The 12446-nt window shown below is 41.0% G+C and overlaps 1 protein-coding gene across 1 annotated transcript in view; it reads right to left on the bottom strand.

Annotated features, from left to right (window-relative positions):
* The window catches only part of LOC110153480 (dachshund homolog 2-like), a gene marked incomplete at its 3' end in the record, with an annotated part of 68304 nt that extends 61928 nt beyond the window's left edge, over window positions 1-6376 (bottom strand). Inside the window, exons 1-2 of the mRNA XM_055161058.1 lie at window positions 6324-6376; window positions 5881-5996 (exon numbers count right to left, since the gene is read on the bottom strand). Coding sequence (XP_055017033.1) covers window positions 5881-5996; window positions 6324-6376 — 169 coding nt within the window. The remainder of the gene's footprint in view (window positions 1-5880; window positions 5997-6323) is intronic.
* Window positions 6377-12446: the final 6070 nt, after the last annotated feature.

Consider the following 12446-nt stretch of genomic DNA (forward strand, 5'->3'; position numbering starts at 1 on the left):
TTATTATTATTATTATTATTATTATTTATTTTATATATTTATTTTGTGTGAAAATAATTTGAAAATATAATATATATAAAAAAATGCACTTTTAAAAAGACAATTCTACAGTTCTTCCTTTATTCACTAATCAAATTTTCTGCTTTTATGTAAATTTCTGTGTAAATAAATGGAACAGATTTTCAGATTTAAGTGACAGTTTTGAAATCTGCAGTCATTTTTTTCCCACAGATTTTTCCCTCTTTCGTGTCGTGTGTGTTTTTGTGTGTTTTTGTGTGGTTTTGTGTTTTTTTTTTCCTCTGTGATAAATGTCCGTCTGTGCTGATGCCCCCCGTCGCCGCGGCGCCCACCAGATCGTAAACAACAGTGTCTCCATGGTAACCGTCTCCATGGACGCCATTGGTGATTCCAATAATGTGTGTGTACAAGTGTGTGTGTCTGTGTGTGTGTGTGTGTGTATGTACAGGGGTGTGTGTGTGTGTGTTTACAAGTGTGTGTGTGTGTGTGTGTGTGTGAATAATTGTATCTGCGTGTGTTTGTGTGTGTATATGTGTGTATAAGTGTGTGTAAGTGTAGTGTGTGTGTTGTGTGTGTATCTGTGTGTGTGTGTGTGTGTATATGTGTGTATAAGTGTGTGTGTGTGTGTGTGTTTGTGTGTGTGTGTATCTGTGTGTGTTGTGTGTGTGTATATGTGTGTATAAGTGTGTGTGTGTGTGTGTGTGTGTGTGTGTATCTGTGTGTGTGTTTGTGTGTGTATATGTGTGTATAAGTGTGTGTGTGTGTTGTGTGAGTGTGTGTATCTGTGTGTGTGTGTGTGTGTGTATATGTGTGTATAAGTGTGTGTGTGTGTGTGTTTGTGTGAGTGTGTGTATCTGTGTGTGTGTTTGTGTGTGTTTGATCTGCAGCATCAGAACCACAACATGTTTCTTTTCTGAGATTTAGAGTAAAACTATTTTTATTTTTATTTGTTTTTACACTTTTTATATTAAAGTTCAGATCCAGCTTTTCACTCTTTTACACACTTCACATCACGAGACTTAAGTAGTGTGTGTGTGCTCGTTTGTGTGCTCGTTTGTGTGCTCATGTGTACTTTTGTGTGATTCCTGTCGTCAGTTATAAATAAAGTTTGACTGTAATGTGTTTTTTGTTGTTGTCTGTGGGTTTCGGCTAAAAATTTAAAAGAAAATGTTATATCTTTCAGAGGTGAAAAGGTTTTTTGTTTTTTTTTCCTCTCAAATGTCCAATAAACATATGTTTTGTTTTCCTTAGTGGTCCATTTCATAAAATAAAAAAAAGTAAAAAAAATAAAATAAAAAAATAAAATAATAATAATAATAAATAAATAAATAATAAAAATGTGTTCCTTGAGATTGAAACAGAGATGAGATGAGAGTGTTCAGCGTCCATATGTCCCACCCATGTTTTATTAACACAACAGAAGAGAAGAACGAGGGAGAGAGGAGAGAAGAGAGAGAAAACAAGAAAGAGGAGGGAAAGAAGGTGTATGAACTAAAAAGAATCCATTAAACCCCTGAAAACAGTCGCACGTAAACACACTCACAGAGACGAGAGGACAGAGAGCCTGTGAGACAACGCTGAGGGACAGAGAGAGCCTGTGAGACAACGCCGAGGGACAGAGAGAGCCTGTGAGACAACGCTGAGGGACAGAGAGAGCCTGCGAGACAACGCCGAGGGAAATAGAGAGTCTGCGAGACAACGCCGAGGGACAGAGAGAGCCTGCGAGACAACGCCGAGGGACAGAGAGAGCCTGTGAGACAACGCTGAGGGACAGAGAGAGCCTGTGAGACAACGCTGAGGGACAGAGAGAGCCTGCGAGACAACGCTGAGGGACAGAGAGAGCCTGCGAGACAACGCTGAGGGACAGAGAGAGCCTGCGAGACAACGCTGAGGGACAGAGAGAGCCTGTGAGACAACGCCGAGGGACAGAGAAAGCCTGTGAGACAACAATGAGGGACAGAGAGAGCCTGTGAGACAACGCCGAGGGACAGAGAAAGCCTGTGAGACAACAATGAGGGACAGAGAGAGCCTGTGAGACAACGCCGAGGGACAGAGAAAGCCTGTGAGACAACAATGAGGGACAGAGAGAGCCTGTGAGACAACGCCGAGGGACAGAGAGAGCCTGTGAGACAACGCTGAGGGACAGAGAGAGCCTGTGAGACAACGATGAGGGACAGAGAGAGCCTGTGAGACAACGCTGAGGGACAGAGAGAGCCTGCGAGACAACGATGAGGGACAAATCTGTCTCTGCACAACTCATCCCATAAAACAGCAACACTTATATTGTTGTGTGTGTATCTTGTGTGTGTATTTTTTGTGTGTATTTTTGTGTGTATTTTTTGTGTGTATTTTTTGTGTGTATTTTGTGTGTTTTTGTGTGTATTTTTGTGTGTATTTTTGTGTGTATTTTTGTGTGTATTTTGTGTGTGTATTTTTTGTGTGTATTTTTGTGTGAATTTTTTGTGTGTATTTTTTGTGTGTATTTTTTTCTGTGTATTTTTTTCTGTGTATTTTTGTGTGTATTTTGTGTGTGTATTTTTGTGTGTATTTTTTGTGTGTATTTTTTGTGTGTATTTTTGTGTGTGTATTTTTTGTGTGTATTTTTTTGTGTATTTTTGTGTGAATTTTTTGTGTGTATTTTTGTGTGAATTTTTTGTGTGTATTTTTTGTGTGTATTTTTTGTGTGTTTTTGTGTGTATTTTGTGTGTGTATTTTTGTGTGTATTTTTTGTGTGTATTTTTTGAAGGTATTTTTTTTGAAGATTTTTTTTTTGAAGATATTTTTGTGTGTATTTTTGTGTGTGTATTTTTTGTGTGTATTTTTGTGTGTATTTTTGTGTATTTGTAGTTATGTTCTTTACAGGAGGTGTTTGTGGGACGGTTGCAGCTCTGGAGCAACGACATCACAGAAAATGGACCAAAATTGTGATGTTTTTAAAGATCTGGTTAAACGAGAGGAGCCGCGGCACAACGACTGGAAGTTCTGGAAACAGAACTGATCTGAGGAACGAGAGGAAACACACAACTCTCCTGTTCTGCAGAGTGTGGAGCCTGAGTAATACTGTAAACTCTATCACACACACACACACACACACACACACAGGTGTTGTGACACAGGTGTGTGATGCACCTGCTCTTTCTTCTTAAACGTTCTTGGAGACAGATAAAAGAATCTTTATAGTGAAGATTTATTCATAAAAACTTTGTTGTTGCACCAGAACGAAAACAAAATGGCGTCATGTTGTTTGTCCAGCTCCTGTTGTTCACTTTGTGTTTTCACTCCTCAGAGAAGAACTTTGTGTCAAATGGCAAAAAATTCACGGAGGGAGATCGACGACATTTTAGGCTCGAACAAAAATCGGTGTAAAAAGTTCGGAGTAAAATCTGAGACAAGTTTATGAACCAAAAGACGAGTCACGCGAAGGGGGCGGGCGCGGGGCATAGAGAGGGGGCGGGGCAGAGGGAGAGGGCGGGCATAGAGAGGGGGCGGGGCAGAGGGAGAGGGCGGGGCATAGAGAGGGGCGGGGGGGGGGCGGGGCATAGAGAGGGGCGGGGCAGAGGGAGAGGGCGGGGCAAGAGAGAGGGGCGGGCATCACGTCAAGAACAAGAACAAAGTTGTTATGAAGGATGAAAAGGCCTTAATCTGTTTCTTCAGACGGAGGAAACAGTGAGTCTGGTCCTGACCAGGTTTGTTTCCAGGTGCTTTTGTTACTGCAGCGACTCAGGTCACCTCAGGTCACCTCAGGTCACCTCAGGTCACCTCAGGTCACCTCAGGTCACCTTGGTGGAACTGAGGCTTTAATAAATTGGACTGAACAAATAACCCAGAGTTTCACTTTAACACATTTCATTAAAAAAACAGGTTGTGTGTAGTTGTGTGTTGTTGTGTGTTGTTGTGTGTGTATTTGTGTGATGTTGTGTTACCTGTGTGCGACAGCAGGTTGGGCGACAGGAGGTTGTTGTGTTGTTGTTGTTGTTGTGTTGTTGTGTGTAGTTGTGTGTGTAGTTGTGTGTTGTTGTGTGTGTAGTTGTGTGTGTAGTTGTGTGTAGTTGTGTGTTGTGTGTTGTTGTGTTACCTGTGTGCGACAGCAGGTTGGGCGACAGGAGGTTGTGTTGTGTGTTGTGTTGTGTTTTGTGTGTTGTTATGTTGTTGTTGTGTGTTGTTGTTGTGTAGTTGTGTGTTGTTGTGTGTTGTTGTTGTGTAGTTGTGTGTAGTTGTTGTGTTGTTGTGTGTAGTTGTGTGTGTAGTTGTGTGTTGTTGTGTACCTGTGTGCGACAGCAGGTTGGGCGACAGGAGGTTGTTGTGTTGTTGTGTTGTTGTGTTGTGTTGTTGTGTGTAGTTGTGTGTAGTTGTGTGTTGTAGTTGTGTGTTGTGTGTAGTTGTGTGTAGTTGTGTGTAGTTGTGTGTGTGTGTGTGTGTTGTTGTGTGTAGTTGTGTGTAGTTGTGTGTTGTATGTTGTGTGTAGTGTGTGTAGTTGTGTTGTTGTGTTGTTGTGTAGTTGTGTGTAGTTGTGTGTTGTATGTTGTGTAGTTGTGTACCTGTGTGCGACAGCAGGTTGGGCGACAGGAGGTTGTTGTGTGTTGTGTGTTGTGTGTGTGTGTTGTGTGTAGTTGTGTGTAGTTGTGTGTGTTGTGTGTAGTTGTGTGTAGTTGTGTGTGTTGTTGTTGTTGTTGTGTGTAGTTGTGTGTAGTTGTGTGTGTGTTGTGTTGTGTGTAGTTGTGTACCTGTGTGCGACAGCAGGTTGGGCGACAGGAGGTTGTGTTGTGTTTTGTGTGTTGTTGTGTGTGTTGTGTTGTGTGTGTAGTTGTGTGTTGTTGTTGTTGTAGTTGTGGTTGTGTGTTGTGTTTGTGTGTGTAGTTGTGTGTTGTGTGTGTGTTGTGTGTTGTGTACCTGTGTGCGACAGCAGGTTGGGCGACAGGAGGTTGTGTTGTGTTGTTGTTGTTGTGTTGTGTGTTGTTGTGTGTAGTTGTGTGTTGTTGTTGTGTTGTTGTAGTTGTGTGTAGTTGTGTGTGTTGTGTGTAGTTGTGTGTTGTTGTTGTTGTTGTGTGTGTGTGTTGTTGTGTGTTGTGTGTGTTGTGTACCTGTGTGCGACAGCAGGTTGGGCGACAGGAGGTTGTGTTGTGTGTTGTTGTGTTGTTGTGTGTGTTGTGTGTAGTTGTGTGTGTTGTGTGTAGTTGTGTGTTGTTGTGTGTGTAGTTGTGTGTGTAGTTGTTGTGTAGTTGTTGTGTAGTTGTGTACCTGTGTGCGACAGCAGGTTGGGCGACAGGAGGTTGTGTTGTTGTTGTTTGTGTGTGGTGTGTGTTGTTGTGTGTTGTGTGTAGTTGTGTGTGTTGTTGTGTGTTGTGTGTAGTTGTGTGTTGTTGTTGTGTAGTTGTGTGTTGTATTTTGTGTAGTTGTGTTACCTGTGTGCGACAGCAGGTTGGGCGACAGGAGGTTGTTGTGTGTTGTGTGTTGTTGTTGTATGTTGTGTGTGTAGTTGTGTGTGTGTGTGTGTGGTTGTGTGTTGTTGTGTGTTGTGTGTGTGGTTGTTGTTGTAGTGTAGTTGTGTACCTGTGTGCGACAGCAGGTTGGGCGACAGGAGGTTGGGTGTTGTTTGTTGTTGTTGTGTGTGTGTGTTGTGTTGTGTTGTGTATGTTTTTGTGTTTGTGTGTGTGTTTGGTGTGTGTTGTTGTTGTGTTGTTGTAGTTGTGTGTTGTTGTGTAGTTGTGTGTGTGTGTGTTTGTGTTGTTGTGTACGACAGCAGGTTGGGCGACAGGAGGTTGTGTTGTGTGTGTGTTGTATGTGTTTTGTGTGTGTTGGTGTGTTGTATGTTTGTAGTTGTGTAGTTGTGTGTGTTTTGTGTTGTTGTTGTGAGTTGTGTACCTGTGTGCGACAGCAGGTTGGGCGACAGGAGGCCGGGGAGTCCTGGGTGGATGAGTCGAGGTCCGTCCTGAAGTCCGGCCCCGGAGCATCTCTTTGGAGGACGACCCGGACGAGAACTGAACCACAAACAAGAAACACGTCAGAAAGACAAGAACGTACAAAAAAAAAAAAATAAAAATATAATAATAAAAAAAAAAAATAATAAAAAATAAATAAATAAATAATAAATAATAAATAATAATAATAATAATAATAATAATAATAAGTATTATATTGGTTTAGAATTTTAAAAATCTGCTCACATTCGATGTAAAACAAACAGATATTAAAGATTTTCTCAAACATGAATGAAACAAACACAACTCCTTATGACGAGGAAACGACTTTAGAACTCGTCTTAAATCTCACAGGAGTCGTTTTTTTTTTTTTTATGATCCCAGAACCTCAGAAACCGAGAGCGCGAGCGACCGACCGCGGCGGACAGACACCGCGCCATTAATGAAACGCCCAACGCCGCGTGCTGATTGGTGGAGACCCGCAGGTGGTTTTTCACGCGTGTCACCGAGGAACAGAGGAACAGAGGCTTCGTCTGTTCACACCTCAGAGCAGCAGGACTCGGCCCCGATTAAACACACACCCGTTTACAGAAGAGACTTTCAAAAGAGAAAAGAAAATCTCAACACAAAAGAGTCAAGATACGAAAATATTACAGATTCTAAAATTTCAAACATGACATTTCAACACGTGATAGTTTTGAAATCACACTGACGATAAAAACTAAAATATCAACATTTATTTGGTGTTTCAGTTCAAAGATTAAGATATTCTCAAATGATTTCAGAAATATCCAGTGAGCTCCTATTTGTATAGTTTTATTTTTGACATCCTGGTCTTTAGCAGCCAGTCTCGTCTTTGTCCTGTTTTCAGAATCAGAACAAAACTTGTTTCATTCAGAAGAAAATATGTCATTTCTTTTACCTGAAATAAGTCACAGATCTGGAGCTTTCGAGTCCAACAGCTCAAAGAACTTTTACATCAAGCACCAAGCAAAAAAGTATCAAAGTTAACACCAAATCAAACAAAGCAAACAAAAGAAGTAAAGTAAAGTAAAATAAAATAAAGTAAAATAAAAGTAAAATAAAGTAAAATAAAATAAAATAAAGTAAAATAAAGTAAAATAAAAAGTAAAATAAAGTAAATAAAATAAATAAGTAAAAATAAGTAAAATAAAGTAAAATAAAGTAAAATAAAATAAAGTAATAAATAGTAAAATAAAGTAAAATAAAATAAAATAAAATTAAGTAAAGTAAAATAAAATAAAGTAAAGTAAAATAAAGTAAAATAAAGTAAAATAAAGTAAAATAAAGTAAAATAAAGTAAAATAAAATAAAGTAAAGTAAAGTAAAATAAAGTAAAATAAAGTAAAATAAAATAAAGTAAAATAAAGTAAAGTAAAATAAAGTAAAGTAAAGTAAAATTAAATAAAATTACAATTAAATACATTAAATTAAATTTAAAAAATTAAAAATTAAATTAAATTAAATCAAATCAAATCAAATCAAATCAATGAATTTCATAATGAATTTGTGTAATCTTGTATTTTTTAAATTTTTTTTTTTCCTCATCTTTCTCAGTTTTGTGGCCTTTTTTTTTTTTTTAATTTGTTCTGATTCCAGTCTTCTCATTTGCGCTCCCCGACTTTTTGAGAAGAATAAGAATCAAAGAAAACTGAGACAAAGACACAGATTTTACACGATTACACAAATAATTTGATTGCAGTCTTATATTTTTTATTTGGTATTTTGATTTATAATATTTTGCTTGATGTTTAAAAGCGTCTTTGAACTATTTGACTCAAAACTGATTCCATATTTCTCAGTGTTTATGTAGATTTTTATCCTTTTTTTCTTTTTTTTTTTATGTTTACACGTAACAGTGAACGAAACATAAACGTAAACAGCTCGTGCTTCTCTCTGATTGGTTCACCCGCCTGTCAATCACTCTCTCTGGACTCGGGAGGCGGGACTCGGCTCCAGATTCACTCGTTTGTTTAAAGTTTTGGTGAAAGTGTGAGGTTCAGTCTGTTCAGGGAGGGTTTTAAAATGTAATCCCCTACAGATTACAGATTACACACACCAAAATGTAGTTTGTAACGTAATCCATTAAAGTACTTTAGGTGAGTAATGTAATCTGATTACTTTGGATTACTTGATTTGTTTTAGAGAAACAAAGACGAGGAAATCTTCACATAAAATATTTTGTCTGATAAAAGAAAATAAAAAGTCCAAACTTTACTGAACCAAATTAAAAATATTAATGATAGAAGAAGAAGAAACACGTCCACACAGCAGGATTTAGTCCTGTTAAATCCTGGTTTAGACCTGGTTTAGACCTGGTTTAGACCTGGTTTAGACCTGGTTTAGTCCTGGTTTAGACCTGGTTTTTAGACCTGGTTTAGACCTTTAGACCTAGTTTAGTCCTGGTTTAGACCTCTTTAGACCTGGTTTAGACCTGGTTTAGACCTGGTTTAGACCTGTTTAGTCCTGGTTTAGACCTGGTTTAGACTTTTAGACCTGGTTTAGAGTCCTGGTTTAGAAGTGGTTTAGACCTGGTTTAGTCCTGGTTTAGTCCTAGTTTTAGTCCTGATTAGTCCTAGTTTAGTCCTGGTTTAGACCTGGTTTAGACCTGGTTTAGACCTGGTTTAGACCTAGTTTAGTCCTGGTTTAGAAGTGGTTTAGACCTGGTTTAGTCCTGGTTTAGTCCTAGTTTAGTCCTGATTTAGTCCTAGTTTAGTCCTGGTTTAGTCCTGGTTTAGACTTAGTTTAGACCTGGTTTAGACCTTGTTTAATTTCTGGCAATGAGTGGAATTACGGGAAAAAAAATAAAAAAATAAATAAAAAGGGATTTAGCCCAAAATGTGACAACAGTTAAATCCTCTGTTTAATCCATTTATTTCAACAAAGTAACTGTAATCCAATTACCACTCACTGAAACAGTAACTGTAACTGAATACAGTTACTCATCATTTGTACTCTGATTACTTCACTCCGGCACATGTAATCTGTTACTCTCCTGTGAAAACTGTGAACAGGTGATTTATTTGGACGATTGTTTCTATCAATATTTCAGTCGTTTAGATGAAAATTCAAACAAAAACAGAATTATTTTTGTGTTATTTTTTGTGTCGTTTGTGTTTCTGTTTCGTGTTTCAGCCTCGACGAAAAATCTCCCGGAGCCTGTGGAGCCGAGCGGACGTCCAACTCTCTCTCTCTCTCTCTCTCTCTCTCTCTCTCTCTCTCTCTCTCTCTCTCTCCTCTCTCCTTCTCTCTCTCTCTCTCTCTCTCTCTCTCTCTCTCTCTCTCTCTCTCTCTCTCTCTCTCTCTCTCTTCTCTCTCTCTCTCTCTCTCTCTCTCTCTCTCTCTCTCTCTCTCTCTCTCTCTTCTCTCTCTCTCTCTCTCTCTCTCTTCTCTCTCTCTCTCTCCTCCTTCTCTCTCTCTCTCTCTCTCTCTCTCTCTCTCTCTCTCTCTCTCTCTCTCCTCTCTCTCTCTCCCTCTCTCTCCTCTCTCTCTCTCTCTCTTCTCTCTTCTCTCTCTCTCTCTCTCTCTCTCTCTCTCTCTCTCTCTCTCTCTCTCTCTCTCTCTTCTCCTCTCTCTCTCTCTCTCTCTCTCTCTCCTCTCTCTCTCTCTCTCTCTCTCTCTCTCTCTCCTCTCTTCTCTCTCTCTCTCTCTCTCTCTCTCTCTCTCTCTCTCTCTCTGTGTCTCTAGGTGTAAATGACTTTGGACGCCCATCTGTTCGCTCGCCCCCTGCAGAGAAATGGCCTGTATGCACCACACCTCTTCCCTCTCACTTTCTCTCTCTCTCTCTCTCTCTCTTGCGCCTTCTTTCTTTCTTTTTTTTTTTCTTTCTTCCGCTCCTCCTCTCTATCTCGATCTTCTCTCACTCTTTTTCTCTCGCTTTTCCCTCTCTCTCTCTCTTTACTATTTTAGTCTCTGTTTCTGTGTCCCTCTCTCTTTCTCTCCCTCCTCTCTTTCCTCTCCCCTCTTCTCTCTTTTTCTTCTCCTCTCTCTCTCTCTTCCTCTTCCTCTCTATCTTCTCTCTCTCTCCCCGCTTTCTCCTCTTCCTCCTCTCTCCTTCCTCTCCTCTTCTCTCTTCTCTCTCTCCTCTCTTCTCTTCCTCCTCTCCTCTTCTCTCTCTCTTCTCTCTCTTTCTCCTCTCCTCCTCTCTCCTTCCTCTCCTCTTCCCTCTCACTTTCTCTCTCTCTCTCTCTCTTGCGCCTTCTTTCTTTCTTTTTTTTCCGTTCTTCCCTCCTCCTCTCTATCTCGATCTTCTCTCACTCTTTTTCTCTCGCTTTTCTCCCTCTCTCTCTCCCACACACTCTCTCTCTACTATTTTAGTCTCTCTTTCTGTGTCCCTCTCTCTTTCTCTCCCTCCTCTCTTTCTCTTCTTCCTCCTTCCTCTCCTCTCTCTTTCTCTCTCTCCTCTCTTTCTCCTCTTTCTCCTCTCTCCTTCCTCTCCTCTTCTCTCTCTCTCCTCTCTCTTGCGCCTTCTTTCTTTCTTTTTTTTCTTTCTTCCGCTCCTCTCTATCTCGATCTTCTCTCACTCTTTTTCTCTCGCTTTTCTCCCTCTCTCTCTCCCACACACTCTCTCTCTCTACTATTTTAGTCTCTCTTTCTGTGTCCCTCTCTCCTCTCCCCTCTTCTCTCTTTTTCTGTCTCCTTTTCTCTCTCTCCTTCCTCTCCTCTCTCTCTTCTCTCTCTCCTCTCTGTACCCCCGTCTCTCTTCCCTCTCCTGTCTTTTTCTCTTCCTCCTCTCTCCCTCTCTTTCTTGCCCTCCTCTCTTCTCTCTCTCCCTCCCCCTCTCTCCTCACTTTCTCCTCTTCCTCCTATCTCTGTCTCTCTTTTTCTCTCTCCTTCCTCTCCTCTCTGTATCCCTCTCTCTCTTCCCTCTCCTGTCTTTTTCTCTCCCTCCTCATCTCCTTCCTCTCTCCCTCCTCTCTTTCTCTCTCTCCTCCCTTTCTCCTCCTCTCCCTCTTACTCTTCTCTCATTCTTTCGCTCTCTCCCTCCCCACATTTTTTTACCTCCCTCCCTCCCTTCTTTCTTTCTCTTTCCTCTCCCCTGTTTCTCTCCTCTCCCCTCCTCTCTCTCCTCGTTTTATCCTCCCTCCCTCCTCTCTTTCTCTCTCTCCTCCTCTTTCTGTGTCCCTTTACTTCTTTCTCACTCTCCTCTCCTTCTCTCTCTCTCTTCACTCCCCCTCTTCTATCTCTCCTCCCTTTCTTCTCCTCTCCCTCCTCAATCTCTCTCTTCTTCCCTTTCTCTCCTCTCTTCCTGTCCCTCCTCTTTCTGTGTCCATTTCTTTCTTTCTTGCTCTCCTCTTTTTGTCTCTCTCTCCCTCCCCACATCTTTTCCTCTCTTCTCTCTTTCTCTTCTTCCTCTCTTCTCTTCTCTTTCTCTCTCTCTTTTCGTGTAGTTCTAGTCTTTTTTTTCTCCTCCGTCGTCGTGTTTGTGCATAAAACAGGAGGTTGGACACAAAACCAAAAAAAAAAAAAAAAAAACACGACAAAAACACAAACACTTTTCTAACGACGACGACACAGAACAGACTCGATACTCGATACTCGATTACTCGATACCGATACTGAGAGGATGATAATAATAATGTGTGATGGATGGATGGAGGGAGAGAAAGAGAGAGAAAGAGGAGTGTGCAGTGATGACAGTGAGTGTTTTGTCCAGACTCAGTGGAGCAGAGACCAGACCAAGACCAGACCTGATATTAAACCACAAAACACAGACCGGACCTGGACCAGACCAGGACTAGACCAGGACCAGACCTGGACCAGACCTGGACTAGACCAGGACCAGACGAGACCACACACGGACCAGACTGAGTCCAAACTGAGACCAAACACGGACCAAAGAGAGACTGAAACAAGACCAGACCGAGACTAAACGGAGACCAAACCGAGACCAACCGAAACCAGACCAGACCAAATACAGACCAAACTGAGACCAAATTGAGACCAAACTGAGACCAGACTGAGACCAGACCGAGACTAAATCGAGACTAAATCGAGACCAAACACAGACCAAACACGGACCAAACCGAGACCAAACCGAGAACCAAACTGAAACCAGACCAAGACCAAATACAGACCAAATTGAGACCAAACTGAGACCAAATTGAGACCAAAGACCAGACCGAGACCAGACCGAGACTAAATCGAGACTAAATCGAGACCAAACCATGACCAAACACGGACCAGACACGGACCAGACACGGACCAGAGTCCCCACACCAACACACCTGCTCTAGTCCCAGACCAGGATTTGTTTTTAACACAAAAAGTGTTATTTAAATGACGAGTGAGAAAGTCAAACTGATCTTCGTGTTGTTGTTATTTGTTATTTGAGTTGATGCGGTTGAAACATTTTTTGGACTCTAGTTCTCAGGTCAGTGTTTAGTGATGTCACCAACTACAGGAAACTGCACACGTCACCAAACCGTCTCCACGGCAACAAGAGCAAAGACCAAACACTAAAAACAGAGAGTGAGAGAGAGAGAGAGA

The sequence above is a fragment of the Boleophthalmus pectinirostris genome, unplaced genomic scaffold, assembly GCF_026225935.1.
Source record: "Boleophthalmus pectinirostris isolate CB_2022bp ecotype Guang Dong unplaced genomic scaffold, ASM2622593v1 HiC_scaffold_30, whole genome shotgun sequence".
NCBI lineage: Eukaryota > Metazoa > Chordata > Actinopteri > Gobiiformes > Gobiidae > Boleophthalmus > Boleophthalmus pectinirostris.